This window comes from Leptopilina heterotoma, unplaced genomic scaffold, assembly GCF_015476425.1.
Source record: "Leptopilina heterotoma isolate Lh14 unplaced genomic scaffold, ASM1547642v1 Lhet_191, whole genome shotgun sequence".
In the NCBI taxonomy this organism is placed as follows: domain Eukaryota; kingdom Metazoa; phylum Arthropoda; class Insecta; order Hymenoptera; family Figitidae; genus Leptopilina; species Leptopilina heterotoma.
The window spans coordinates 1,160,785-1,188,448 of record NW_025110910.1 but is presented as its reverse complement, the minus strand read 5'-3'; the positions used below and the strand labels follow the sequence as shown (position 1 = coordinate 1,188,448).

The window sequence follows — 27,664 nt, the reverse complement described above, 5'->3', positions numbered from 1 at the left end:
GTCTTCTATTTTCTCTTTCGGAAAAGGAACGAAATATAACTATTGAAACGAAAGGAAGAGTGTTAGATAAAAACCTAATTTTTTAGATTCGAGTGCAAGTATGTGCTCACGACTCAGTCCATCGAGTAGTGGGTACAAATCGCAAAGTCAACGGAGCGATACGACAATTTCTCCATCGCCCTCGCCGTCACCTATTCCTCCCCTGGGTTGCAATCACAACCAAATCTCTAGTCAAGATTCCGTTTCGCCGGAGCCAAATAGTCAGACTGTTGTCTGGGCCGTCTCGAGTATTTCGAGCGTCCCACCTGGAAGTGTAATAATCGATCCGCAGACCAATGAACCCTACACCAATCCAGACGGTTCACTCTATCGCTTTGATCCCAAGAATCTACCGAAATTCTTCCCCGAGGAATGCGAGCCGGTCACCAAAAAGCCTGAGCAGCCAACGGAGCCTAGGAACTCTAAGGAGTACTCCAAGGAGAAGAGACGATCTCACAAGAATAACGGCGGTAATTCGTCTTCGAATCAGGTGAGTAATTAAAAAATCAAGCGTGGACTTCGGTATTGGAGACTATTTGGTTAGATTAGGTGAGGAGTAGGCTAAAATAAAACATTGTCCTCAGACACAAGTGATGAATTCGGCGACTTCGCCGAGTTTGCCAGTGACTCCGCCGCCAGCGCCACCGCCCTTGCCGCAGCAACATTGCAGCTCAGCCTCCTCGCAATCTCTAGTCAAAACCTCAACAGTACAATCGTGCGGGCACAACCAGTTTGTCCACCCCTACGTGACGTATTTGCCTACCTCAGAGCCGAACAGTCAGAACATCTATCAACCCTCCACGGCGCAACCGACTGTGATGATGCCTCCGCATCAGGGTCAGCCTGCGGTGCAAAACAGTGGACAGGGCGACGTTATTTTTAATCAGAATCCACTCTATGCCAATTACGCTGTACCTGTTCAACAAGGACCTCTTCCCCAACCTGTAAGTGTATTTATCGCTTTTTGTCCATAACAGTCACAACCGATTTTCATTCCTCTTAATAATTTCATCATACTTAGGACGCGTCCGATTTATCCGGTTACTTCATGGGAATGAACATCTACGACCAAAGAGGTGGAGGCGATAATCAAACAACACCTCCCCATCCTTATCCACCAACTCCTCCGTCTTCAAATCCAACTCTGCAGAATGTTCAGACAGTTCAACCTAATTTCTGGCAAGCACCTAACAACATGCCGGTGAGCTTCTCTATTAATAATCCTATCTATTTTTTACTGCAAACAAAAGCCACTTGTTGTTTTATTTATAGAAAATTATGATAATCAATGTAAATAACGAATGCCTAATGTGAAACTTGAGTTCTTTCTTCACTTTTGAATAAAAACTACAAACGAACGAACGAAAATTTCAATTTAATTTCCAGCCACAGCAGACAATGTATTTCGTGCCCCCACCAGGAGCGATGGTTAATCAAAATTCCGGAGAAAGACAACAGCAGCGATTTCCGACGAGCTATGCATTCAATTTACAGACAATGACCCCACCAAGTCAATCAAACGGTGAGAATGGGATTGAATAATGGGAAACAAAATATTGTAGAACTAGAAGTAGATTTATTGGGAGTGGGCAATTAAACTTCAATAAAGGGCTGAATTTACTTGATGGTTTATTATTTTATTGTTGTAATTATTCTATTTATGTTAATTTCGGGAATTTCAAGAAATACCTAACTTTTGGAATGCGAATTATTTTAATGAAACAGACTTTAATTGAATGTAATGGAATTGCAGCGAATTTTGTCGGTAATTATTCGGGGGTGCCGTACAATTCAATGCCGGCTGTTACTCCAACTCCTGGAGAGTTTTCGTGTCAACCTCCGGTGCACATGGTTCCCGCTTATTATCCACAGCCGCAACCTGGAATACAACCGCCGCCAGTTATGTACCGAGTTCCCACTCCTCCCAATACACCAACATCCACTCAGGTTTGTATTTGTAATTGTGAAAATTTATAATTTTTTTCTAATATTCTTTCATTTTAAATTAATAACGGATTTTTCTTCTTAGATGCCGGGCATGCCATTAATGTACGTGAACTCGGGAAGTTACGCACCGCCTGGGACAATGGTTTCCGCAGGAACATTTGGACATCAAGTCGCTCCTAATGGTGCTTCGCCTGCTCCTCCCGGGGCCTACATGGCTCCCGCTCTCGTTCCTAATATTGTCTTTAGGCAAAATGTACCTGTAAGAATTTTTTTAATTCTTTTTATTATAGTTCTTTTAATTTTCGTTCCTTCTTTTTTCTTATTGTCTCATTTTTTCTTCTTCTTAGTTCTTTCTTCTTCTTGTCTCATTGTTAAAAGCAACAGTTCGTTTTCTTTTGATGTTTTTAAGTAATGAAAAATATTCTTCTTTTTTGCAGCTTGTAACTGGAGTTCGAGCCTCGACGCCCGGGAGTTCACAAAGAGCGAGCAGATCGCCAACTCCTGCACATGAAGTGTTTGGAGGTGGAGACAGAAATACACAACCTCAGCCACGTTACCCACTGCCAGTTTATCAGGGTATTCACATCGTGCAAGGTGAGTCGCATGAAACCCGATCTAATTCTCCTAACACTAAATTTATTCATCATCTAATATAATACTGTTTTTTTAATTTATTCATCATTTAATATTAATACCTTCTTTAAATTTATTCATCATCTAATATAAATACCTTTTTTCTATTTATTCATCATTTAATAATAATACCTTTTTTTATTCATCATTTAATATTAATACCTTTTTTTATTCATCATTTAATATTAATACCTTTTTCAATTTATTCATCATCTAATATTAATACCTTTTGTTTTAAATTTATTCATCATTTAATATTAATACCCTTTTTTTAAACTTATTCATCATCTAATATAAATACCTTTTTTTAATTCATCATTTAATATTAATACCTTTTGTTTTAAATTTATTCATCATCTAATGTAAATACCTTTTTTTATTCATCATTTAATATTAATACCTTTTTTCAAATTTATTCATCATTTAATATTAATACCTTTTTTGAAAACTATTTTCCAGGGGATATGCGGCTAATGCATCCTGCAGTTCAAGGGAATCCACGATTACAATACGCGCCAGTCCCATCACCACCTGTTATTCAAGGCTGCCCACGTCCTTATCGGCCATCTTCTTATTCCTCAAACGTTTCCGGTGCTGGAACACCAAATTCGTTTGATGGCAGAAATCCAAAGATTCGTAAACAGAGGTAAACATTAATTTATATTCTATTAATTATTAATAATAATTATTAATTTATTCTTACCTATTTATTATTTTCTTGTTTAGTTATAAGAATCTATTTATAAATTCGATTAAAAAATGAATGTAGCAAAAATAGATGTTAATAAATTTTGATTGTGGATTACAGGTCCAAAATTACAACCCTGCCACCAACAGGTGCTCGACCCAATGTTTATCAAAACTCTTCAGCGCCACCGCTCTCTTGTAATGCACCTAAAGATATCAGAGAAGGTAAAAATAGTTAACTCTTTTTATTATTCGATTTTTTTTAAATTAAGAGAAAAAAATATATATTTATAGTGATAAGTATAACTAAATTTAGTTTACCCATTTAAAATATTTCTTTGAATAATTTTTGAAAAAGTCATTCTGATTTTTCTTTCTGTCTCAAAAAGCTAAACCCTCTGAAGATCATATGATATAAGGTACAAAAAAAAAAATACAGCATTATTTTTTAATTTTACCATATAATTTTTGAAATTATAATTTAAAAAATATATTCTTTTTCAGGAACCATAAAGGTGACAATCACCCGTCAAAATCCGTTGATACAACATTAATTCCAATGAGAGAAGATGAAAATAAAAAAAAACAAAAGCAGAAGAGGAACAGGTACAAAAAAGCGGCTATTAAAAAAAAACAAAAGAGAAACGAAAAAGTAAAAATTGAAGTTATTAGAGAAAGAATGAAATTAAAATGCGAATTATCGGTAAGAAGCGAAAAAGAGAAATGATAAACTATTAATGATATTATTTCGTTTAAAAAAGAAAAAAAAGAGTTAAGTGATTCTACTAGTGCGATTTTTCGAGGTGGAGGAGAGGGGGGAAAAAGAAAAAAAAATGACCAGAGAAAAGTTTTCGAGTTTTTACTGGTAGAAAGTAAGGACTGCGCGAAGAGAGTCACTCACAGAATTTTATCTACTATTACAGTGATTATTATAAATATAAAAGAAAAACAAGAAAAAAAATTGAATATATATTTATTTATTTATTATTAACATATAATAAATATATAAGTATATAAATATATATACATACACGCATTAAACGTGAAGATATTTTAACCGCGGTTTTACAGATCTTATAAAGAATGTGAATTATATATTTAAGGCATTAAGCTGAAAATATAAAAAAGTAAAAAAAGGGGGCAAAAATAAAACGAAAAATTTGTCGAGATGTCTTCGTCGATTATGCGAATCTAAGGATACTTTTACTGAGTACGTTTACGGGAATAATTATAAAGTGTCTTTAAGATCGATCACGACGATCTAAAGTCTATTTTTTCACCTTCGGTTCTACCTCATTTCGCTATAAAATAATGCTTTTGGAGCAATCACTTTCGGCCAGAGGGAAAAGAAAACTGAATTTATTTTTTTTCCCCAGAGAGAAAATATAATTTTCGGAAATTTTTATTAGAAAAAAGTAATTAAAAAACAATTAATTAAAAAAGTATAAAAAGTAATTACAAGTAATTTAATCTTTATTCAAAGGTAATTAAATATTTATTAAATGATAATTTATTTATTCAAATGGTTATGAAAATTAAATTCTTTTTATTATTATTTCGAAAAAATTATCGGAGTTTTGTTAAAAACTTTTTTCTTCTTTCTAATTAAAACAAAAGCTTTTAATCACAAAGTTTTTTAAGTAAATGTGAGTAATTTTTAGTGTATACGATTTTTAAAATAAAAAAGGAAAAGAATTGGAACATTTTTAGGTAAAAATATTAATTTTTGTTAAAAATTTCGTTAATTTTGTATAATATTTAAAATTTTAAATATGTAATTAATAGAGATTTGAGTAAAAAGTTAAATTTTTATCTTACGTATTTTAATCGTTAATTTTGTCACTTTTATCTGATTTTTATATTTATCGATTTTAATATTAAATTTAATTAAATTAATTAAATGTAACCTAAAAATTCCGAAGATCGTCGTTAAATAAAAATTTGTTTTTAATCTATTTTTTAAATAAATTTTATAAAAATATATAAAATTTTATATACAATATAGTGTTGTATAATATTCAAATTTTAATTAAATTAATACATTTTTTAATTAATTTAATAAATTTAAAAAATAATGCATTATTATTGAAAATTAAAATTAAATAAAATGAATATTGAAATAAATTATTATAATAAAGCATTATTTTTAAAATTTATAAAAGTAATTAAAAAATTGAATAATTTAATTGATTAATTAAAAAAAATTGTTCGAATGTCAATGAATTGATTTATTGCCGTTTTTGTTATAAATATTTTTAAAAATAATGTTACTTTTACGTTTTCCAAACTTGAGGCTGAATGTGATTTTGACCAAAGAATATTTACGCTTAAGAAAGCCATAATTTATTGAAGGGAAAGCAACTGGTATATTTTTTGAGAGCAATATCCGAAGGAGAGGTATTTTTCCTCTTCCTCTTTCATCTCAACGCAATAATGTAGCTGAGTTGAAAAATTAGTTGAACGATTGGTAAACGTATTCAGTAGCTAGTCTTATGTATCTTAGTGAAACGCAATGAAAACGTATGACCATGTAAAATCTCCGTCTGTAAAACTAACGAACGGGACATAAAATTTCATTGGAAAAAATTTCTTAAAAATAAAAAAAAAATTTTTTTTCGTTTTCTTTTTCTTTTTTACAATTTCCAATACAATTTCAGAAACAAAATTTATTTTCTATTATAAAGAACTTTTTTTTTTGTTGCATATTTAAGCGAATGAAAATTTTGTCTCATTTTTTAAAATCGTGAGAGAAAAAAAATAAATTAAAATATTTGATATCTAATTTATTTTGTATTAAAAATTTTTAAAAAAGCATAAAAAAAAATTAAAATGTCGACAAAAAAAACATCTTTTTTGTGAATTTCAGCACAAAATGCATTTTTCATATAAGTTTCCAAGCATAAAATTTTATTTAATCAGTAAAGTCTGATTTTTTTGTGTTCTTTTCGATTTCTTTTTCAAAATATAGAAAAAGTTCTGTTCTTTTTCCAATTTTATGTAGGTATTTTCAATATCAATGTCGATATTTCTGTTTTTAATAAAATGAATCTTTTTTTAAAAAAAAGTCAATTGAATGGAAAAAAAAATGTTTGATTAAACTGTATTAAAGAAAACTTTGAAACGAGGAATTTTGCAAATATTTTTTTTTAATGCAACTAATTTTTTCATTTAAAAAGTAAAGAAAATATTAAATTATTTTTTTCTTTTTGAAATATTTTTTTTCATAAAAATATAAAAATATTTTTATTTATCAACATTTTTTCTTTATAAGCGAAAATTTGATGTTAAAAATTTCTTTAAATATGAAAATAAATTAATATATTAAAAGAACTGTATTATTAACTAAGTAAATGTTTCAATTGTTACATCAATTTATCATTTTTGTTTTTATTATTATTTTTATTTTTACCTATTATTTTTATTATTTATATTATTAATATTGTAATTATCATTATTTTTATTATTATTATTATTATTATTATTTTTATTATTATTATTATTATTGTTATAATTATCATTATTATATTATTTTTATTATTTATATTATTATTATTATTATTATTATTATTATTATTATTATTAATTTTATTATTATAATTATTATTATTATATTATTATTTTTATTATTATAATTAGTATCATTATTATTATATTATTAATTTTATTATTATTATTATTGCAGTTATAATTATATTTTATATTCTTAATTAATAATTATTATTATTTTTTTTATTTCTGCTACCACTATTATTATTTTTATTATAGTTTATAAATCTTTGGAAAGTTAAAGAATGTATTAAAAGAGAGAACCGATTGTTTTTTGTCTCGTTCAGCGAAAAATACAAAGTGGATTCCATCCAGAAGCTTTGCTTACGGTGATTGTACTTAAGTTTGTAGATTTAGCTTTTTTATTCCCTCATAAAAAATAATATTTACATAATTATCAATTTTACATAAATATCGATGAGGAAAAAAATTATTTTAACCCCTGAAATATTGATTCTGTTGTCATTAAATTAATATTTCTTTTTTCAATATTTTTTATTAGACAATTTTTAATAAACCGAGTTTCGCAACTGTACATTAACTTTTTGTATGTATCTGTATTCAAAGGCTTTTTTTGTCTGTTAATTTCTAAATAAAAAATATTTTATAAATGTCAATTTTTTTTTTTTTATGAAAACTGTTTAACATTTTTCTATCAGTTATGAAATTTCGGATGAATTTAATTTTTTTTAAATTCGAATACAGTGATAAATTTTGAATGAAATCGGAAAGAATTTCAGAACGAAAATTAAAATAAAAGATAAAAAATTTAAATTTAATTTTTTTAAAAAATAAAATAAATCTTTTATGAGGGAAGAAGAAGAGTGATTCTAGTTTGTAGATATTATAAACTAAGACCGTAGTAATGTACCTAATTAAAAGATTCAAAGATCTCTGAAATAATTCTCGGCTGTTACAGAATAATAATAATCAACTCGCAAGTGTTGTTTGTCATTAAAAACGCAATTGTAATTTTATTATTTATAATTAACGATATTTATACGAGACGAGAAACACGATTATATAAAAAAAAATGGACACGAACAACATTTGCGAGATTCTTGCTTTTGTTATTCTTTTCATTACAAGAAAAAAAACATATATTATAGACTAATATAAAAACGAATGTGTCACCAAAGCCACAAAACGCATCGAATTATCGTTATTTTTTATTAAAAATAAAAGAAAAAAGAAAGAAAAAAACGAATTCAACTCCAATTTTTCATTCCTGTGAAAAGAAAAAAAAATTTCGGTTTCAATAATTTTTTACTAAATTTTTTCGCTAGAAATAAAAATTTTACCGCAGGAAATTTTGAATCAAGGAAGAGATTTCACTCCATAGATTTATTTTCTAATATAGTTGTTGAGTTGAAAAAAAATCCGAGGCCAAAGAGGAGGGGAAATTGCGTTCCTGTGATTCTGAAAAAAAGTAGAAATTATGAATTTTTCTTTTTTTTTTTTTTTGAAAATTCACAGCGTGCTACTAATTTTAATAAACAGAAAAAAAATGTTTTTTGTCATATATAAGTATAAAAAAAAATATTGAAATATCGCGCAAAATATTAGTTATCAAAATATAGACCAAGTCCTTTCACACTCTTTCTCTCTTTTTCCATCTCCTTATTCTCTATTTTGGAAAAAAATCATATTCGATACCTATATATATATATTATATATAAGTTAAAAATTGTTGTACAGTTCGTGGAATGAAAAATGAAAATGTAGCAGAATCGATGTGATAAAAAAAAGAATATTTTCTCTGCTTTCTTTTTGCATTAAATCAATTTTTTTTCTTAGCTAACAAATTTTTGCTATTTTTCAGAAATGATTCTGCCTTTTTTTTTACTTCACGAACTTCGATTAATTCTCGAATATTTTTTCCGCATTCCATATTTTATGGAGGAAAAAAAATTAAACCAGCAAAATCATTTGATTAAAAAATTTTATTCTTTCATTCTTTACATTTCCCGCGATAATTTGAAAACTCAAAAAACGAATTTTTGAAAAAATTATAAAGTTTTGTATAACACAAAATTACTGTTTTTCGAAAGTCATTCCAATCTAACTTTTTTAATTTTGTTTAAATGTAAATGTTTTTTTTTTTTTAATAATAATGTTTCTGTCAATGAAAAAAATTTTTAAAAACTAATTATCTCTGGACTTTCTTCAAATTTTTAATTCCTAAACGAATAAAGACTGTTTTATAATGTTTTTTTTTATTATTTGACCAGTGAAACTTGTTTTCATTTATCAAAAAAAATTTTTTTCTTTAATTAAAATTTTTTCCTTTTTTTGAAGAAGTTGTAAAAAAATTTTTTCTCAAATGTATTTGCTGCAGGTTTGATTTTATCGACGAGTATAAGCTCCATCAATTATAAAAAAAGATGGGTGGAAAAAAATAAAACGCGTAAAATGAACGACCATCAGAAAAAAATAATGTGCACATCGTAAAGGGAAAATAGGCGGAATAATCGCTAAAAAAAAAAACTCGTGTCATTCTAATTATATCTCTTGTTATATTATATACATAATATATTATCATATTTTCCAAAAGCGAATTATATATGATTCAATAAAAAGGCGTTAGTTTCTAATTATGTGTCTTTTTTTATTCCCATAATCGCAAACTTTTTGTGTTTTTTTCACTTTCTATTGTTTACTTATAATTTGGATACTTTAAAGTATTATGAAATTTTATTTGAATTCTCAAGTTTGAACTGAAGATTTTTTAAAACGTAATCTGAAAATTTCAAAACTTTTTTTTTAAAGGATTCATCTAATATTCATACCTTTTTTAAACTTATTCACCATCTAATATTAATACCTTTTGTTTTTAATTTATTCATCATTTAATATTAATACCCTTTTTTTAAACTTATTCATCATATAATATAAATACCTTTTTTTATTCATCATTTAATATTAATACCTTTTTCAATTTATTCATCATTTAATATTAATACCCTTTCTTTAAATTTAATCATCATCTAATAAATACCTTTTTTTAAATTTATTCATCATTTAATATTATTACCATTTTTTAAAATTTATTCATCATCTAATATTAATACCTTTTTTAAAATTTATTCATCATCTAATATTAATACCTTTTTAAAATCCTTTTCATAGAAGGATAAGATGATCCAAAAATGACTCATTTTTGCCCAAAACTTAATTTTTGTATACCAAGGGTTTAAAATAGTCCATTTTTGCCCTGACACCAGTTGAATTTCGAATCAGAAATTTTTTTGACTTTTTTTTAAAGGATTCCGTTTTTTTTTTATTTTTAAGTAGGATCAATGAAATAAAAAATTAACATTCAATGAAAAGTTTTTCATTAATTGATAAATTTTGCAAAAGGTTTAATATTAAGTCTATTTTCAAAAATATGTGTAAAATCAAATAATTTCAAATAATTATCAATTCTCGAAATTATATTAAAATATTCCGTGATAATTTGTATAAAGTGCAAAAATAAAATTGTTAACTAATATTAAATTATTTTGTTTATATCATTAAAACCTTGTCACTACATTAGTCTAATTATTCTAATCTACTTAGATTTGTTATTCATTATATTCTATATTAATTATTCTATGAGTAAAATAAATTACCGCCATTGATTTAATAAGTACAAATTTTTATTAATCTTTGCATCTTTGCAATCTGACATTTTAACTGTAACATAAATTATCGAAAATAAAAATATTTTCTTCTCTTACAATTCAAATTATAAATCGAAATATAAAAATAAATTTTATAAATGTAAAAAAAATTTTAAGAAAATACGTCTTGTCAATAAACATATAATTAAGTTTTTAGAGATTGAGTATTTCTAATATTCCATCGCGTTCCGGTGAATCTTCTTTATCTATAAATTCGAGAGTCTTTCGCAAATTCTCTTGCGTTCTTCTCTCCTCCCTTTTGCCCATTAATGTCATCGTTCGTTTAAGAAATTGTGGCAAATCACAACTGACAACAGATGAATCTTCACTGGAAAATATTTCCTCAATGGGTTTTTTATTTAGTTCTTCGAAAACTTGACTGATTTGATCAGATTCAAATATTTTCTCCCCATGTTTTGAATTCACTTCTTCGACAACTTTACCGATTTTATCTAATTCGACATTTTTACAATCAGGAAGATTTAAAATTTCTACACTTGGTTTTGGTTTTAGAGTCTCTTTTTTGTGGACTTCACTAAATTTGACGAATTCGAAATTATCATTAATATCTTCAATGGAAGTTTTGACTTTCGTTTTATTTTCAGAATTTGTATTTTTATTATTACTCGGTTTAAAAGAGGTTTGAAAATTAGTTTTACTCGGAGGCGGACAAGCACGTGGAAGAAGATAAGACGTCATTAAGGATTTTGCCAAATTTTGCGCTTTAATTTGATTTCTTTTATAAACAGCTTCATAGGATTCTTCATAATCCAAAAAGACTTGATTTTCATTAGTTGTCGAATTTTTAATCGGTGGAGAAATTTCATTAACCTCTGAGTATTTAAAATCCGCTGAAGATTGTATCACCGGTGCTTCTAGATTAAAATTTAAGTTGTAAATTATTGAGGGATTTTTACCGATTTTTGCCAGACATTTTTTAAAATAGAGAAGTGAAAAATTCCTATCACTATGTGTGGGCAAGTTTCCTTTCGTAACGAACTCTTGCTCCAAGATCCAATTATTAATGTTTATATCTTCTTCTCCTCTCGTGTCTACAAGCTCAACTGAGATCGAATTTTCCTGAAATTAGAAAAATTGATTTAATTTCTAAAATTTAGTTTTTATTATTTACATTTTTAATATTAAACATTTTAAACTTTTAAATTAAAGGAAGGGAAAGTTTAATTTTAAACTTTTATTAATAAATTTTCGACATGAAAAATTAAAAAAATAGTTTAACTTTTTTTAAAATAATCGGTGTTGATAAAAATTATAAAAGGTAATAAAAGAGATAGAAGGGAAAAAATGAGAATCAATTATTTATAATTACCTCCACATTTTTAGTGATGATTTCTGCACAAAGTGGGGTCGATGATATTTTTAATATAAACTTTTCAACGATATTTTTTTTCCACTCTTTGTGAACCGGTTTCACATTACTTAGGGAGCAAAGTATCGCTTGCGCCGGTAAGTTTATAAATTGCCGATGGAGGAAATACAATTCATTAGGATAATAGTTGTCCACAGTACCGTAATCGTAGAAAAATACCTGCAATAAATAAATAAAAAAAATGCTATTTTAAAGTCGAACGAATAAGAATTTTTCTATTTTTTAAATAACTTGTTTCTTAACTAAATGACAAAACTTTTCTGTTACATTTTGGAAGCATTATTTTTTTATAAAAAAATATAAAATTAATAATTACAAAATATCTTTAATTAATTTTATATTTTTTTACGTTTTTAATTGCTTTAATTTAATAAAAATTTATATCGAAACTTACATACGAATGCCCGTCCGGCAGGATCCCTTTTATTACGCCTCGATGCCATTTATTGCTGAATTTGACCGCAACGTTTAGACCAACTTCCAACGCAATCGAAGGTATTCGATACTTTTTGCTTTCAGTCTCATAAAATTGACTTGAAAAAAAAAAATTTTTTTTAATTCTTTTAAACATTAATTAAAATAAAACCAAATAAATATTTCATTTGATGTTAATTAAAATGTTTAATTATTAATAAACCAAAACAGAAAATTAAAAAGAATTATAAACTGCGAGAAATTGAATTAAAAAAAAGAAAAACAAAAATAAATGTAAATTTAAACAATTTATATTAAATCCTATTTAGATAGTTAAAATTTTTAGTTTTTTTTAAATACTTACTGTAGATTTTTGGAAAATTTTTCAAAATTTAGTAGTTTACTTCTTAAATGTATCCAGAAGAAGGATGGCGAATTCACGTCGCTAATTACGACTTCCTCATAATAAGGTGGATTCACACCTAATTTAAGAACACTGATGTGCCCCACAGTTTCGCCAGTTTTTACCACATCTTCCGGCAGTAATTTTTCGATTGTTTTCTTATCCTAAAAAATTGGATTTTAAAAAAATTGTTAGTAATAATAATAAAATTATAATATTATTAATATTATTAATAATAATAAAATATTATATTATTATTACTAATGTGACGCGACTTAAGAAAGCCGCCTAAAAATCAAACGAATTATAGGTTATGTTTATGTTAGATTTATCTTGATTATAATAATTTCTTTTCAATTATGTAAATTTGAAACCAGATTTTATTAAATATTTTGGATGTAAAGAAAACTTGAACATCAATAATTTGTAATAATAATTGATTTTATTTCTGTATTTTTACTCAAAAAATTATAAACATAACCTACAATTTTTTGTAACCTAACTTTGAACATTTTTTTATTTATGAAAATTTTTTGATTTATAAATAGTTACAAAAAAAGAAAACTTTTTATTATTACATATTATAATTTGGCAAATATTTATCCGTGTGAATATTTTTTACCTCGGATACAAGTTAAAAATTTAAACAAAATTTCGTCTCTATGAGGAAGCAAAGTATTCATGAAATGACCATAAAAATAAAAAACTAAAAGTGATAAAATTTGGCAACACTTTCTTTAAAATTTCTAATAATAATAATAAATAAGAGTCATTTGATTTTATTGAACAAAGACAGTTGTTTTTATTTAAAAAATTGTCTCACACTTGTAATCCTTGTAATTGTTTACGATCAGGGATCATTTCACGATGGAATGACCCAAACGCAAACAGAATGGTAAAAAAAGCACACTACCTACTATGTATTTGTTTTTATGTAAAGTTAAATTTTAATTATATATGAAAACTACTTACTAATTTGGGAAAAACTTCCGTCTCCTCCATTTTTTATCTTTTTTATTCACTGATTTCGATTTTTCGTTTTGTTTTTTTCAACAAAGTGCTGAGCAGAGCAGAACAAAGTTGACAAGCAGTTGACAAGAGAATAACCAGGGTACGGAACAACTCTAAATTAAATGTGCAAATAATATTTTTTGCATTGACTGTACAAAAAACAAATGTCGAAGGTGTCACACTTCAGAGTTTGCAGGTTTCATTGTAGAATCAGCAACAGAAGTTCATCTCTTATCATCCGTCGTTTCCCAACCATGGTCATGGTCATTTTGACGTCTGCTCGGTTTGCTCTCAGGTCTCAGCACGTTTCTAATGTTATGCGAAAAGAGAGATTTTTTTATCAATTAAAAAAACGTTTTGTTTTTGTTCACCAGTTTTGCAATTGAATTTGAAGATATTTTCTGTTATTCGATCGTCTCTTAGAGGTAAGTTTCGAATTCTATTTTACAATAATTTTAGAGAATCAATTCTTTGTAATTCCGGGTGTTTTCTGATGTTAGTGAAAAAACAGTTTCAGAATCGCGCAATTAAATTTTTTACGGTAGTAAATGATAAATACCTTTACAGAAATCAATACTTTTCTTTTTTAAATGTTTTCGTTTTTATTACATTTCTCGGATTTCTGAATTAAAAAATCCGATTAAAAAATTACCGCTTTTTTGAAATATATTTTATTATCTATAATATTAAAAATTGAATATTCGTAACGTTTTTATTACTTTTTTTTTAATAATTAAAAATCTGTGAATTTGTATTTTTCATAACAAAATAAATGGAAAAATATTTATTCTTTTCATAGGCTAGACAATAAAATTTATATTTTTGCATATAAATAAAATGAATAAAATTAAAATGTGTGAAAAATTATTTTATTTTCCTTTTTACTTTCTTTTTCCCTATATATTCGATTTTTCTAAAATATTTAATTTTTTAAGTATTTTTAATCAAATTTTTTAAAGTTTATTGTCATCGGAATGAGAATTTTAAAAAATTCCAAAAGTGACGAACTTTAAAAAAGTGTATCTCAGAAGTTTATAATTTGAGGTTATGTTTCGAATTTTTTTAAATGAAAAACTTTCAATATGAGGCATTTTACGTGAACTGTCCCAAGTTAAAATTTCAACTTCTTGAAAAAAATTGAAACTCGGGTAATTTATTGTTCTATCAAGTAGAAATGTGACCCAAAAAACATTTTTGATTTTTTCGAAAAATTGGAGGTGGTAGAGGGGGGTCAATTTTGCTAAACACCGTCAACTTTCTCAATTTTTTCTTTACTTACATAACATGGGAAAAATTCTGTCCAATATGTTTCTAAAAGGTTTTTTCATACTCTTTTCAATGGTGAATTTTATTTTTTAATATTTTAAAAATTGATCCTAATTTTTTATAATTAATATTTAATTTGCACCTAAACTCTTTCTTTGTCGCGAAGAGTCACATTTCCATTCTATAATGTAAATTCTGAACAATAAATATAAATTACATTTTATTTAAATATAAATGTGACGCGATCTGAAGAAAGGGACCTTAGAAGCAAATCATTTTAAGGTTGGGTTAGAGTTACTTTTTTCTTGTTTAAAAGTTTCTTTTTACTTATTTCGAATTAAAATCAGTGTTTATTAAATATTTTAGTTTTAATGAAGACTTAAACTTCAATGATTTATATTGACAGTTGATCCTTTTTTTGTATTTTCAATTAAAAAATTGCAAACATAACCTATAATTTTTTGCTTCTAAGGTCCCTTTCTTCAGATCGCGTCACAAATATACATTTGTGTCGCACGCTTCGAAGAAAGGCACCTAAGAAGCAAAAAATTTGAGGTTATGTTTTTTAATTTTTTGAGTAAAAATACAGAAAGAGAATCAATTATTAATCTTCACGTGTTCATTATATCCAAAATATTCAATGAAAATTTTTTCAAATTCAAATAATTAAAAATAAACAGATAAACTTTTAATCAAGATAAATCTAACACAAACCTAACCTATAATCATTTGCTTCTTAGGTACCTTTCTTGTGAGCGCGTCAAATTTAAATATAAAACTTGATTGAATATGATTTTTTTTTATTTAATTACAGAAATAGCCTGGATACTGAAGATATTGAAGAAATCGAAGAAAAATTACTCCCAGTCATCTTTTGTCGATTTTCTTCTAAGCAGTGAAGAAATAATAAAAAGCGCGGAAATTTATGATGTCGAACCGAAAGAGAACTCGTTCAGGAACGTTAAAAAATACCGAAGATACAGCGACAACTGAAGAAACAATGCCTAGTGAAGAAACGAATGACTTAATTAAAAGAGCAAAGAATAGCGGAAAGTCACCTTTAATTCTGGCTATTACAGAAAATAAGACGCAAATTGTTCGCGAACTTTTGGACACTAAACTGAAAACTTACAAGAGGTTAAATTCACCGCTAACGCCGCTTCAATATGCAGCACAATTCGGGAATTTGGAAATTATTAAACTTCTATTCGACAATGGTTTTAATGAAATAGAACTGAAAAAAACGAATAAAGAATCGCCTCTCTCTTATGCCGTGGAACATGGTAATATTGATGTTATAAAATACTTGTCCGAAAATGGCGAGAAGGAAAAATTGTCAAAGCAAGAGAAACAAGTTCTTATTCGCAAGTGTATTCAAAATGATCGAGTGGATATTGTAAAGTGTTTAGTTGCCGATAAGGAAGGTATCAATGAAGAGGATTCGAATTCAGAAACATTGCTTCATTTTGCCGCGTCTCTTGGTCGAGTGGAGATATTAAAGTACTTAATAGAAATTGGTGCGGACTTGTACGTGAAGACGGATTATAATGAAACTCCACTTCATTATGCGATTAGGGGACAGAAAGTGAAAGCAGTTGAAGAGCTTTTAAAATTATGTGAAGTCAAAGAAGAAAAATATGATACACTATTTAGTGATTTAGCGGTTCACATCGCAGCCGAAGTTGGGAATGAAGAAATATTCCGTATGCTTCTAGCAGCTGGTTACTCTACCGAAAGTTGTTTTCAATCCAAAAATCCAATTCATCGTGCTGCTGCATTCGGTCAGTGGAAAATTATAAAGATACTCGTTGACTCTGGCATTGACATCACTAAAAGAACAAAAAACCATGAAACACCTTTGCATTTTGCCCTCACTTCTGGCGAATTATCAGCAGTGGAATATCTTCTAAAATCCGGAGTCAGTTTATTGAAGGAGAAAGATGATTATCACTATCCATCACCTTTGGAAAATTATCTCTTGGACAAGGAAAAGTGGAATTCGCAATTCCCATTGAATCTAATGATAGAACGTCAAGTAAAAATCCTCCGATATGTACTTAATTCTTTTTCGCAAAATCAACTCAACGAATGTTTAAGATCAGCTATAGTTTCCACATTAGATCCTTCGGCACCAGAAGAATTGTTATACGTTCTCCTTGAATACAGCAATGGAAACTGTAAAAATGTCCTCAGTCGTTATAACTGTAAAAAAAATTCAGCAATTATTATCGATCACATCGAAAAAGTGGACATACTCACCAAAGAACTAAATAATACCCTAGAATATTCGTCATTCGAAAATACGAATTACTCGGAATATAAAACATTCTGTCAGTTAATAGTCGCTCGAATTGCTCTCTTGTTGTCGATTTCGAAAAATGAAAAACTTTCCAAGCACTTGAGTTCTTTGTCAACATTTTCCATTGCAAATTATTATCTATTGTGTAAGCAGCAATTGACCGAAATGCAAAGTAAAAAAATTCACGAAGACTTCGATGTAACTTATTATGATATTTTAAAAAAACCTATCGAAAATATCGCGAATTATACAAAGTATGAAAAAATGATAACGAGCTTAGAATCAACGTATGCGCATTTTTCAGCGTACTCCGGATTTTTTAAAACACGGATCGAAAAAGGTAGACAAAGAAAAGAATTGATCGACTCAACTGTTCATTGTTTATTCAACATTGTTGTAAAAAATCATAAAATCGAATTACCATGTTTGGTGATAATGGAAATTTTCCAATCTTTATCAACAATTGATCTTCGAAAATTTATTCAAGCCTGTTCGTAATTAACTACAAAAAAAATTCGGTTTTCAGTTTTTAAAAAAAATTCTAAATACTCGTCGTTTTGTTAAAAAAAAAATATAAAACCTATACAGATTTGAGATTTGATTTGATTTGATATTTCAAAATATATGTACTAATATATAAAATATATTTTAAGTTGTATTGTTAAGAATTTAATTTTTCTTACTCCATTAAAAAAAAGATTCATTTCTAAGAAAAGAAGTACCTAAATAATAAAATAAATTATTATTATTATTATTATTAACACTGTTAATAATATTCACATGTCCTCTGTTAATAAGAAATAAAAAAATGTACACTGATTTCTGCGATATTAATTTTTTTCCCTTACCAGAATTTTTTGTTTCTTTCTATCGGTTTTTATAATCGAGTCTTAGGTTCTATTACGAACCGACCAGAATTTACAAGAGACTTAGCATTGCATTGTTTATAATTTCAAACGAAACATCTAATATATTTATAATGATCACACAATAAACAATTGAGTAAGATAATAGAAACATATTGAAATCATGTTAGTATAGTAACCTTCTATAACAACTATTTTCAAAGTTTTAATACGAAATCTTATAGTAAAAATTTATGCCTTTCAAATTTCATGTTGATCTACTTATGTAAACATATCAATAATATTTGACAAACACTACATTTTTTCACTTTACTTCTTAATGTGTTCTTCATTTTTAATTATCTCTATTTAATTACAAAACAAATTATGTACTTAATATATTAATAGCTCAGAATAAACATTAAAGATAATATTTAATTGCACTTGCATAGATTTCGTATATATACAATATAAGGTATTGAAATAAATAGTTCGAACCATTTCACTTAAACTTTAAGTACGTATTTCAATTTTTGTTAAAATTATTAAAATGATCAACAGCGAACTGAAAAATCTGGATAGGTAAGATATTTATTAAAATTGAGTGAACAAAGTGACTTTAAAATAAATGTGAAAACTGTTTTTAAATTAAAATTCTTATTTATTCAAATGTACAACATTATTCAAAAAACATGTTTTAAAAGGAGGAGGAGAAAATTAGCATTAAAACTAGGACTGTCTATGTTGTGCCTTGCAAGCCTCGTAAACTTATCAGGAGCACAAAATGATACTTCGCAAATAAGTAAGTGTACTTTTCTCTAAGATCGAAATTAATTACATCCCTTAGCATCCGGATATTCAGGATGTTCTCTGGATAGCCATTGGTCCAGGGAAATTAGAATATTTTTAAGATTCTAGGAGTATATTAATTTTCCTGGACCAATGGTTATCCCAGGACATCTTGAATATCTGAATGTATAACAAGTTCTTAATGCGGTCCCTAAGAACTGCTGGGATTGTATTTAAAAAAAATTATGAATAATTTCCTTATAGCATCAAGAGTGTTGAAGTACATGGATACAAGTATAGATCCTTGTGACAATTTTTATAAATTCGCCTGCGGTCAATACATCCAAAGTCAAATAGTTTCTGATAAAAAGTATGATGTACATAATGATTTTATTCCAATTCATCAGAAAATTCAAGAACAAATGAAAAATATTATAGAACAAGATTTGAAACCTACTGAACCTAAATATGTAAAACTAATGAAAACTTATTACCAAAACTGTATAAATGCAGGTTAGTACATAATATATATAATTATGATACAGTTTTATATTTAACAATCGTCTTATTGTTTTAATATATCAAATTACAATTTTTTTCAAAATACTCTCACTAATCAAATAACATATCCACTGTATCGACACACGAACATTTGATTTCTTTTATATCTTAAAAAATCATTTTTATCAACTTTGTCATTAGTCTTCGATTTTTATTTTTATTTTCAGAAGCTGATAATAATGATGAAGAAATTTCCAAACTGTTCGAAAATTTTCTAACCAAAATTGATGGATGGCGCTATTTAAAGGATAATTCTTCTGAAGACATAAATTTCCAATGGGAAGACTTCAATTCCAAATTAGAAAAGAACCTTCCTTTATATGAAATACCTTTTTTTAAGTTGTATCTTAAATCTGACGAAACAAATAATTCAAATCTTCTTTTGCATGTAAGTGGAAAAAAATTTTCGCCTTAAAATGCAACCTTCTGTTTGAATAATAATTTTATTTCAGATTAAAAAACCATCGAATCTTTTAGTGCTTCTTACTCATTTTAATATAATTAGAAATATTTCTATTGATGTTCACCAATATGAAATACCAGTTCTAGATATGTTCAGTATGATCATTAAAATAAACAAAGTAAACAAAATGCTAACTGAGGTAAGTAAAAAATTTTTTAAAATGTGGAAGTTTTTTAAAAGTATTCATTTGATTATTGTAATTCTTATTTTACAGATACCTGAACCGGAAATCGAAAATAGATTCGATTCTAATAAGAGAATGACTGTTAAAAAGCTTGAAAGAAAGTATTCCAATATTTCGTGGAGGAAAATTTTTAATTCCAGGCTACATCCATTCAATGAAGTTAGAGATGATGATATTGTAGTAGTTTCGGATATCAGCTTTTTCAAAAAATTTAACGAACTTATTAATAGTGTTTCAAAAAATGATCAGGCAATTTTTCTTCTATGGGGAGCAATTAAAAATATCTTCGATAAAAATTATCAAATTAGTTTAATTAGAGAAAATAGAATGAAATTTTGTTTCGAAGATATAAAATGGAATTTCCCTACTGTTTGGGGTGATCTTTACGTCAAAAATTACTTTAATGAAACAGTTAATAAGAAACCCATTGAAGAAATGTTTACTAATATTTTTCATCAGTACGCAACAGTCTTAAAAAATGTAATAATACACTTACAAAATGACTTAAGATCTAATGGTAGCAATTTATTAAAATTCGTATTCCATCCACAATTAAGTTGGAATATTGAGACAATATTATTGCTAAAAGTTTAGTTAAAAAGTGAATTTACTAATCCATTTATTAATCCTAATTCAGGTGGATTGGCTAGATAACAAGACAAAGGATAATGCATTAGAAAAACTAGCTTCAATGTACGAAAATCGTCAAATAATTTTCAAAGTTCCTACAGAGAAGGAATTTGATGAATATTACGCAAACTTGGAAATTACATCAGGAGATTATTTTCAATCTATTTTAAATATCACGAAATTTGCTAGAGAATTAAAAGCTAGTTTATTCAGAGTGCCTTTAAATAGCTCAAACTTGATATTTCGACAGAACTCCGCAGATGTGAGAGCAATAAATATATTGCAGCTGAATAGTATTGGTTCGTAGATAGTTAGATACTTTTGCATATCCATACTTTTATTTTGATATTCTGTAATTAAATTTAATAACATTTGGTAAACAAGTCTTTAAATATTCAACTTTATTTAGGTATATCACCGGGCATGTTGCAAGAAAATATTTTTAATGTAAACAGACCAATGTACATGAATTACGGATCAGCTGGATTTATGGTTGCCCATGAGTTTTCTCATGGTTTTGATAATCAGGGTAGAAAGTTTGATAAAAATGGAAATTCCGTTGATTGGTGGCAAGCTACAACTTATGAACAATTCATTTCAAAGGCACAGTGTTTTATTTCTCAATATGGGAATTACAGAGATGAAGAAGTTAATTTGAGTGTAAGTTGAAAAAGATATTTTCTTTACTTAAAACTATAATTGATGTCTTTATTTTATACCTACATTTCACAGGTTAACAGCACCCTAACGGAAGAAGAAAATATTGCAGATAATGAAGGATTAAAACTTGCATATTTAGCTTATCAAAAATGGGTAGAAGATCATGGACCAGAACTTTTGCTTCCTGGAATTAATTATACACAACCGCAACTTTTTTGGATTAGTTTTGCGCAAACTTTTTGTGAGAAGGCATCTCTGTTTACTAAAAAAAGACTATTATTAAATGACGTACATACTATAAAAGAATTTCGAGTCATTGGTTCTGTTGTGAACCGACCAGAATTTGCAAGAGATTTTCAATGTCCCATAGGTTCAAAAATGAATCCTGAATCAAAATGCTCTCTTTGGTGAACGTTTACTTCTTGAATTAGATTTTAAAGGTTTATTAAAAACATCAGATATGATTGTATTCGTTATAAATAAATTTTAATATATTTACAATTTTATTTACGCCTCTGAAAATCGTTTCGATTATTCATTTTAACACTTATTTGTTAATTCATATCCAAGTTATAAAATTTTTACAAAATGAATTTATTAATTTAAAAAAAGGAAAAGAAGACACAAAAATGTCAGTACAACTAGAAAACATACAAGAAATAATAAAACAATCAAAAATATTCTGCAGAATTTTTCAACTTTTTTAATCAGTTGCAAGTGTGTAATATTTTTTCATTCTTTCCTCGCATTCTGCGTCACAATCAGCATTACTTAAATATTCAGCATTGCCAATGAGTTCTAAATCAACAATATTCCTAAATTTCTGTAACGAATCAAACACTTCTGTTTTGTTTTTATTAATTAAGTCTAGTTTAATGGTCCATGTCGCGTATGGACTTAACATATATGGTCCTTTGGACAACTGATCAACGAGATGTATTTCTCGATCAGTAGAGTTTGCTGCATAATATAACTCTAGAGCAGTTGGAGTATTTTTAATTTCATATGTGAAATTACCGAACATATACTTAGAGTCTCCATGATGCTTCAGGTGGACATCAAACTGTCTCAACTGATTGTTTAATTCCTCTTGCATACTTGAATTTCCAGTAGTAAACAATATTTTAATACGATTAAACTTTAGAGCATAGAAATGCAAATCGCTTTTACTGATATTTGCAATAATTGTCACTGTCTCATTGTTTAGAAGATTATTAATCGCTTCTCTATTATCCTCATTTCTCCAAATGTAAAAGGAATTACTAGAATCTACAGATTTAGAACCTCTAAAAACTACTGTCTTTTTTCTCTCGGTAAACTTCGAAGAAGCAGAATTTGCTATTATCGAGTTAATATTTCTGGATATAAAATCTGAAAACTTGTAGATACCGTTAGCTGTATGTTTCTCAAAGTCTTGCAAGTTTTCAAAATCCAGTCCCGTATAAGGAAAAGCATGTTGTTTGAATGCAAAAATCCATTCTTGATATTTTTCCCCAACATTATTAGTCGACATAAGAAGCTGCAATTCCGATAAAGCATATCTTAGGTTAGAATCATGGATTTGTAAATTACTAGCATGGGCTACGTGAAGATCCGTTTCGTCATTTTTATCTTTCTGTTTGTCCTTCGTCTCCAATAATGATTCATGTATTTTGAACAGTAAGTCAAAAGTTAGGATAAGCTTTTCAAAGGTAGTGTTCATGTCGTCATTTACCTTGAAGTTTTTAGTTACATTATTCAAAGTGCGTTTTATGTCATTAATGATACCGGTGACATTCCATTTTGCAACTTCTTGTTCGAATTCATTCATGTTTTCTAGATCGTCCGCTACCTTTCCTATGTTTGTTTTCATGCTGTCTAGAAGTGGTTCAACTTTGGTATAAATATTTTCTTCTATAACATGAAGTGACGCTAGAGCTTTTTCACTTTTGTTCAGTGCCATATCGATTTCTTTGATTTTTTTCTCGTCTTTCATAATATTGGTAACTGATTCAGATCCTTGTTTAAAAGCTTCTGTTGTTATTTTTAGGTACTTTGAGATTTTTATACCAATTGCAATAGCGTCGAGCTTCTTTGAATCGGGTTTGTATTTTGACTCTTCTAGTTCCTTCAAAGCTGTTAAGTTTGATTCATGTTGCGCGTATATTTGGACCATGGAACTTGTTTTTGTTAAAGGTTTTTCGTTATTTCGGTATGTTTCTGTTGCACTCCATACTTGATTGATGATATCGATTCCGTATGGTGTAGTACTTTCTTTTGTATCGTTGATGAATTTTTCCTGTTCCTTGATTATGTCTTCTTGTTTTTTCTTTAAATGGGCGAAATAACCTTCTGATTCTTTTGTTAAATTCTCTAGAGCTTTTGGTATTACGGCTACCAGAGCTGCAGTATCGTCAGTCGTCTTTGCTTCAATTACTGTAACTACAGAGGCAGCTATTCCTCCTACAAAACCTAGTGCCGGATTTATTACCCCAAGTGCAACACAACCTACTTTTAAGATTCCAAAAAGTGCTTTAAGCTGCATAGTCTTTCCTAATTTTTGACGATTTTTCACCAATTCGGTTTGGTTGACTTGAATTTCCTTCTCCAGTTCGGTGATCTCGGTGAGTAGGAAATCTAACTCTGTATCTAACGTGTCCTCTAGATCAGAAATTGCGTTAAGTGCCACATCGTTGATTAGTTTCTTACCAGCTTTTATCTTCTCCTCTAGTAAATACATCTTTTTCTTGTGGAGATTTAAAATATTATTGGTCCATTTAAATTCCTTTAGGTCCGTTATCATTGGCAGTAAATCAAGCTGTATTTTATCTTGAAATTTAGGATTTACTTCATAATTCAAATCAAGTGATTTTACTGATGTAAGTCGTTCTGCAAAGAATAAAATATAATTAGAATTACGATTTTAATTTTATAAAAAATACGTGTGTAATAGGACTATACTTACTTCTTGTGTCAGCTTTTAAGTCTTCAATTATATTTCTGTACTGTTCAGCATCTTCTCCTTCAAGAGAAATTCCACTGTATGTGTCAATTCGTTTCTTTAATTGTTCATACGAATAAGTAAAGTTCATCTTTTTGCCTAAGGAAAATAGTTGCTTCTCTAATTCTATAAAATCTTCAACTAAAGTTAATGTATCGTACAGTTTGGTAATATTTTCCTGAGTATTTAAGTTGTTATAAAATTTCAACAATGAGGTTTTACCAGTGTAGTTGGAATCAGCCAAGTATGGCCTTACGTACATTTTGTATCTGTTGATTGAAGCAGGAAAGCTTTGCGCAATATGTGAATCATCTGCAGCTTTTTGCATTTTTAGACTTGTGCCTGATTTTCCTCTTAAACCCATTTTCCCTCTACCTGTATCTGTAGGTAACTTTTTCCAACCATATTGATCTATAAATCCCAAGCCTAGTGTAATGCTACAGTTTGTACTAACAATTTTACCATTCCTACCACCCATTCCAGGATTTCCGCCTGTACCATTCGATCCTAATTCACCATCAACAGCAGAAAAATTAATCAAACTTAAATTTGGTTTTGATAACTCGAGAACAGTAGTGCGACCTTTTTTTCCACTTAATCCACCAGCTCCTCCATTACCACCTCTTCCACCAAACTTGCCTGTTTTTCCAAATACTTTATATCTTTCGTATCTTACGGAAGACCTGGGTATTGTTGACCATGTTGGCACGACCGAAAAATTCCATCCTGGCAACGTCGAATTACAAGCCAGAGCAGGCACTCCTTTATAGTATTCTCCTGCCGCACCATCAACCCCATGTCCCCCATGTTGACCACGTCCTCCTCTTCCTCCATTAGCCAGAACAGTCAATTTTTCAGCATTTATAATGTTGTCTGCAACTCCATAGAAATTTCCAGCAGGTCTTCCTGGTTTACCAGCCAGACCATGGGCACCATTTCTATTTCCCTTCTCAGTGCCATTTTTCGCTTGTTGTTCTTCATAATCAGTTCCCTTACTACCACTCAAGTTAATTAATTTACCTTCAGAAGTTTCAAATGATTCAATCACTTCCCATATTGGTGCAATGATTATAAGTTCAATCTCCTTACCGATAAGTATCAAATCTTTGTCAATAATTACTTTATCAAGTGCAAATATTTCAATAACTTTAGGGTCCTCACTGCATGTCTGAAGGTTCACATCACTGAGTCTAACAGCATTTCCCCTCACAACCAATTTATATTTCCCTTTCGTAACGTTGCAAATCTGATCAACTTTTCTTTGTCGAAAAAGATCGTATTCATCTCTTTGGTACCAGTTTTGTATGGAATCTTTATGTTTCAGATCGAATGCTGCTAAAGGCGACCTCCACTCAGAAGAAGCAGTTACAAAATCTTTATCTTTAGCCAAAAAGAATATCAAGTCTATCATTTTAGAATTTGGTTGTAAGAAATTCGACGTTGGAAATAAATTCAAATTTAAGATATACTCAGGTTCTTTAAGACAGACAAAGAAGTTGTCAAAGAATTCTTGGAAATGGGTTGGGTTCGTCTTTCCAAAAGTCCAAAGACAATTACACATTGTAGCCACAATGTCCGAGTTATGTGCTTGTGGAATGATAACTGATAAGTTTTCCTTTAACTCATTCATGTCAAACTCAACTTGTTTGGAAACATATTCTACTCCACATTCTTGTAAATGTTTAATCTTTTCACTAAAATTGAATTCATGAAATGAATCGGTCTCCTTTTCATTATTTGAAAAGGGTTTCAAATAGATATCCACTGGATTATTTTTGGATGAATTAGAAAAGATGTCAATTGAAGCTTTATTATCAGATTCAAGAAAGCTTTTAATGTCAACTCTTTCTGATATCTTTGACACATTCTCTATTTCTTTCAGTAGCTTTTCATGATTGACATTTTCATTTTCCAAAAGTGTCAATGCGAAAGCAGTGTTACTAGTTGATAGGTAACCATCAGGAAGAATAAGTGACATATTCTTAAAAATGTCTACAGCATTTTCAACACTATTAGCATGAATGAGAAATTTAACTTTGCTAGTAGAACGTAAAAGTAATACAGTTGTAAATGTTAATAGAACATCGTTGTTGAATATTCTATGCAAAGGTTCAAATACCGATTCCTCTTGTTTCAATGTTTGTCGTAATGGTTCGTACATATTTTCCTCCGAGTCTGTCAATACAATAATTCTACTGTTAAGATATGGGATCTCTATTTCTGAGATATTTTTCATAATTGATAAAATATCACTTCTTTCGGATTCAGTACAGTTTTTGTCCTGAAATAAAAGAGTGAGCTTATTTTTATAATTCGAAAACAAAATTATATTTTTACATTAAAATACATTAAATCTCTAGATTTAAAAAAAAATTTTTATTTTTAAAAAAGTTTTAAAAAAATTTTAAAAACCAGTATTTATATAATTTTTTCAAAATAAACTTACGGTAGCATTGTATCTTGCGGGATTGTCATATATAGTGCCTCTAACAGCAAGCGATCTATAAATGATGGAATTAACTGACACTACTGACAGTAGTGTCAGAAATAATACTTTTTCGAAAATCATTATTGTTTCTGATGGAAAAGTCTCAAAATCCATGACTTTATATACCATCTACTTTTTTTGATAAAAAATTAAAAAAAACAACTTTACAATGCATAAAATTAATTTTTCTATTTACAAAAGAAAAAACATTTCATTCTTATGTTAAAAATTGTCTAGTTTTCCATTGTAATTTAAAATGTAAATTTATGCGTTTATATCGGAAAAATTGAAAGGGAAATAATTTTTTTTATTTATTTTTCAAAATTAAAATTTTTTATATTATTATATTATCTATTACAAGCGTCATTAGAAATCATTAATTCAATTTTGTATATTTTAATGTTTGTTCAATTTGAAATAGAACAAGGAAGTAATTTTCGTTACAAAGTTATTTTACAAGTATAATAAGTTTAAATATCATTTTTATAGGAAAAATTTAAGTTCTATAATGCGTTTTATCAAAAATAATAAGAAATAGAAAAAAATTTTACTAGAAAATAATATTCAGTAGAAGAAATTGTTTTGCGGTAAATAAAATTTACAGGGTTGCCACAATCTGAAACTTTTGCAAAATATTTAATAATGGGGAGGGAGGGGGGGGGGGTTTATAAAGTTAAAAAAAAATATTTGCGAAGAAATTACATCAATTCGCACCATTAGAAATTTTCTTTTGCAGTTTGACAAATTTTTTAAATTTGTATTTG

The 27,664-nt window shown here is 28.1% G+C and overlaps 4 protein-coding genes across 9 annotated transcripts in view; 3 read left to right on the top strand and 1 right to left on the bottom strand.

Moving 5' to 3' along the window:
• Window positions 1–4,445, top strand: part of LOC122500810 (R3H domain-containing protein 1) — a 40,288-nt gene extending 35,843 nt beyond the window's left edge. For 3 of the 4 annotated variants that reach the window (XM_043609917.1, XM_043609914.1, XM_043609915.1), the window contains 10 exons: window positions 87–529; window positions 624–983; window positions 1,061–1,240; window positions 1,426–1,561; window positions 1,793–1,986; window positions 2,069–2,245; window positions 2,424–2,580; window positions 3,079–3,265; window positions 3,428–3,531; window positions 3,811–4,445. In XM_043609917.1, the coding sequence (XP_043465852.1) occupies window positions 87–529; window positions 624–983; window positions 1,061–1,240; window positions 1,426–1,561; window positions 1,793–1,986; window positions 2,069–2,245; window positions 2,424–2,580; window positions 3,079–3,265; window positions 3,428–3,531; window positions 3,811–3,860 (1,988 nt within the window). In that variant the 3' untranslated portion in view covers window positions 3,861–4,445. Of the gene's footprint in view, window positions 1–86; window positions 530–623; window positions 984–1,060; window positions 1,241–1,425; window positions 1,562–1,792; window positions 1,987–2,068; window positions 2,246–2,423; window positions 2,581–3,078; window positions 3,266–3,427; window positions 3,532–3,695; window positions 3,726–3,810 lie in introns of all 4 variants that reach the window. The other variant, XM_043609916.1, reaches the window with a different exon arrangement.
• A 6,030-nt stretch (window positions 4,446–10,475) lies between these two features.
• Window positions 10,476–13,847, bottom strand: LOC122500905. Its single transcript, XM_043610059.1, has 5 exons — window positions 13,697–13,847; window positions 12,686–12,888; window positions 12,302–12,440; window positions 11,848–12,066; window positions 10,476–11,597 (listed from the first exon to the last, which is right to left on the bottom strand). The coding sequence occupies exons 1-5, from the start codon at window positions 13,724–13,726 to the stop codon at window positions 10,671–10,673; spliced, it is 1,518 nt and encodes a 505-aa protein (XP_043465994.1). The 5' UTR covers window positions 13,727–13,847; the 3' UTR covers window positions 10,476–10,670.
• Window positions 13,848–13,993: 146 nt separating this feature from the next.
• LOC122500904 (putative ankyrin repeat protein RF_0381) lies at window positions 13,994–18,027 on the top strand. Its single transcript, XM_043610058.1, has 2 exons — window positions 13,994–14,160; window positions 15,816–18,027. Exon 2 carries the CDS (start codon window positions 15,927–15,929, stop codon window positions 17,796–17,798), a length of 1,872 nt encoding a protein of 623 aa, XP_043465993.1. The 5' UTR covers window positions 13,994–14,160; window positions 15,816–15,926; the 3' UTR covers window positions 17,799–18,027.
• Window positions 18,028–18,594: 567 nt separating this feature from the next.
• LOC122500902 (neprilysin-2-like) lies at window positions 18,595–21,843 on the top strand. Of its 3 annotated transcripts, XM_043610056.1 has the most exons (9): window positions 18,595–18,727; window positions 18,850–18,947; window positions 19,199–19,447; window positions 19,663–19,883; window positions 19,948–20,097; window positions 20,173–20,622; window positions 20,780–21,071; window positions 21,182–21,432; window positions 21,505–21,843. In XM_043610056.1, the coding sequence occupies exons 1-9, from the start codon at window positions 18,696–18,698 to the stop codon at window positions 21,841–21,843; spliced, it is 2,082 nt and encodes a 693-aa protein (XP_043465991.1). In that variant the 5' UTR covers window positions 18,595–18,695. The 3 variants fall into 3 exon arrangements, with proteins under 3 accessions (XP_043465991.1, XP_043465992.1, XP_043465990.1); XM_043610057.1 differs by having other exon boundaries at window positions 19,948–20,301; XM_043610055.1 differs by having other exon boundaries at window positions 19,948–20,622.
• Window positions 21,844–27,664: the final 5,821 nt, after the last annotated feature.

Bases quoted from the DNA above. Each gene is read 5' to 3' on its own strand.
- LOC122500905 (XM_043610059.1), bottom strand. From the start codon at position 13,726: ATGGAGGAGACGGAAGTTTTTCCCAAATTA. The intron at 12,889-13,696 runs GTAAGTAGTTTT...CCAATTTTTTAG, and splicing joins CGGAAGTTTTTCCCAAATTA to GATAAGAAAACAATCGAAAA. The intron at 12,067-12,301 runs GTAAGTTTCGAT...TATTTATTGCAG, and splicing joins TGCCGGACGGGCATTCGTAT to GTATTTTTCTACGATTACGG.
- LOC122500904 (XM_043610058.1), top strand. From the start codon at position 15,927: ATGATGTCGAACCGAAAGAGAACTCGTTCAGGAACGTTAAAAAATACC.
- LOC122500902 (XM_043610055.1), top strand. From the start codon at position 18,696: ATGATCAACAGCGAACTGAAAAATCTGGATAG. The intron at 18,728-18,849 runs GTAAGATATTTA...ATGTTTTAAAAG, and splicing joins GAACTGAAAAATCTGGATAG to GAGGAGGAGAAAATTAGCAT. The intron at 18,948-19,198 runs GTAAGTGTACTT...ATTTCCTTATAG, and splicing joins AAATGATACTTCGCAAATAA to CATCAAGAGTGTTGAAGTAC.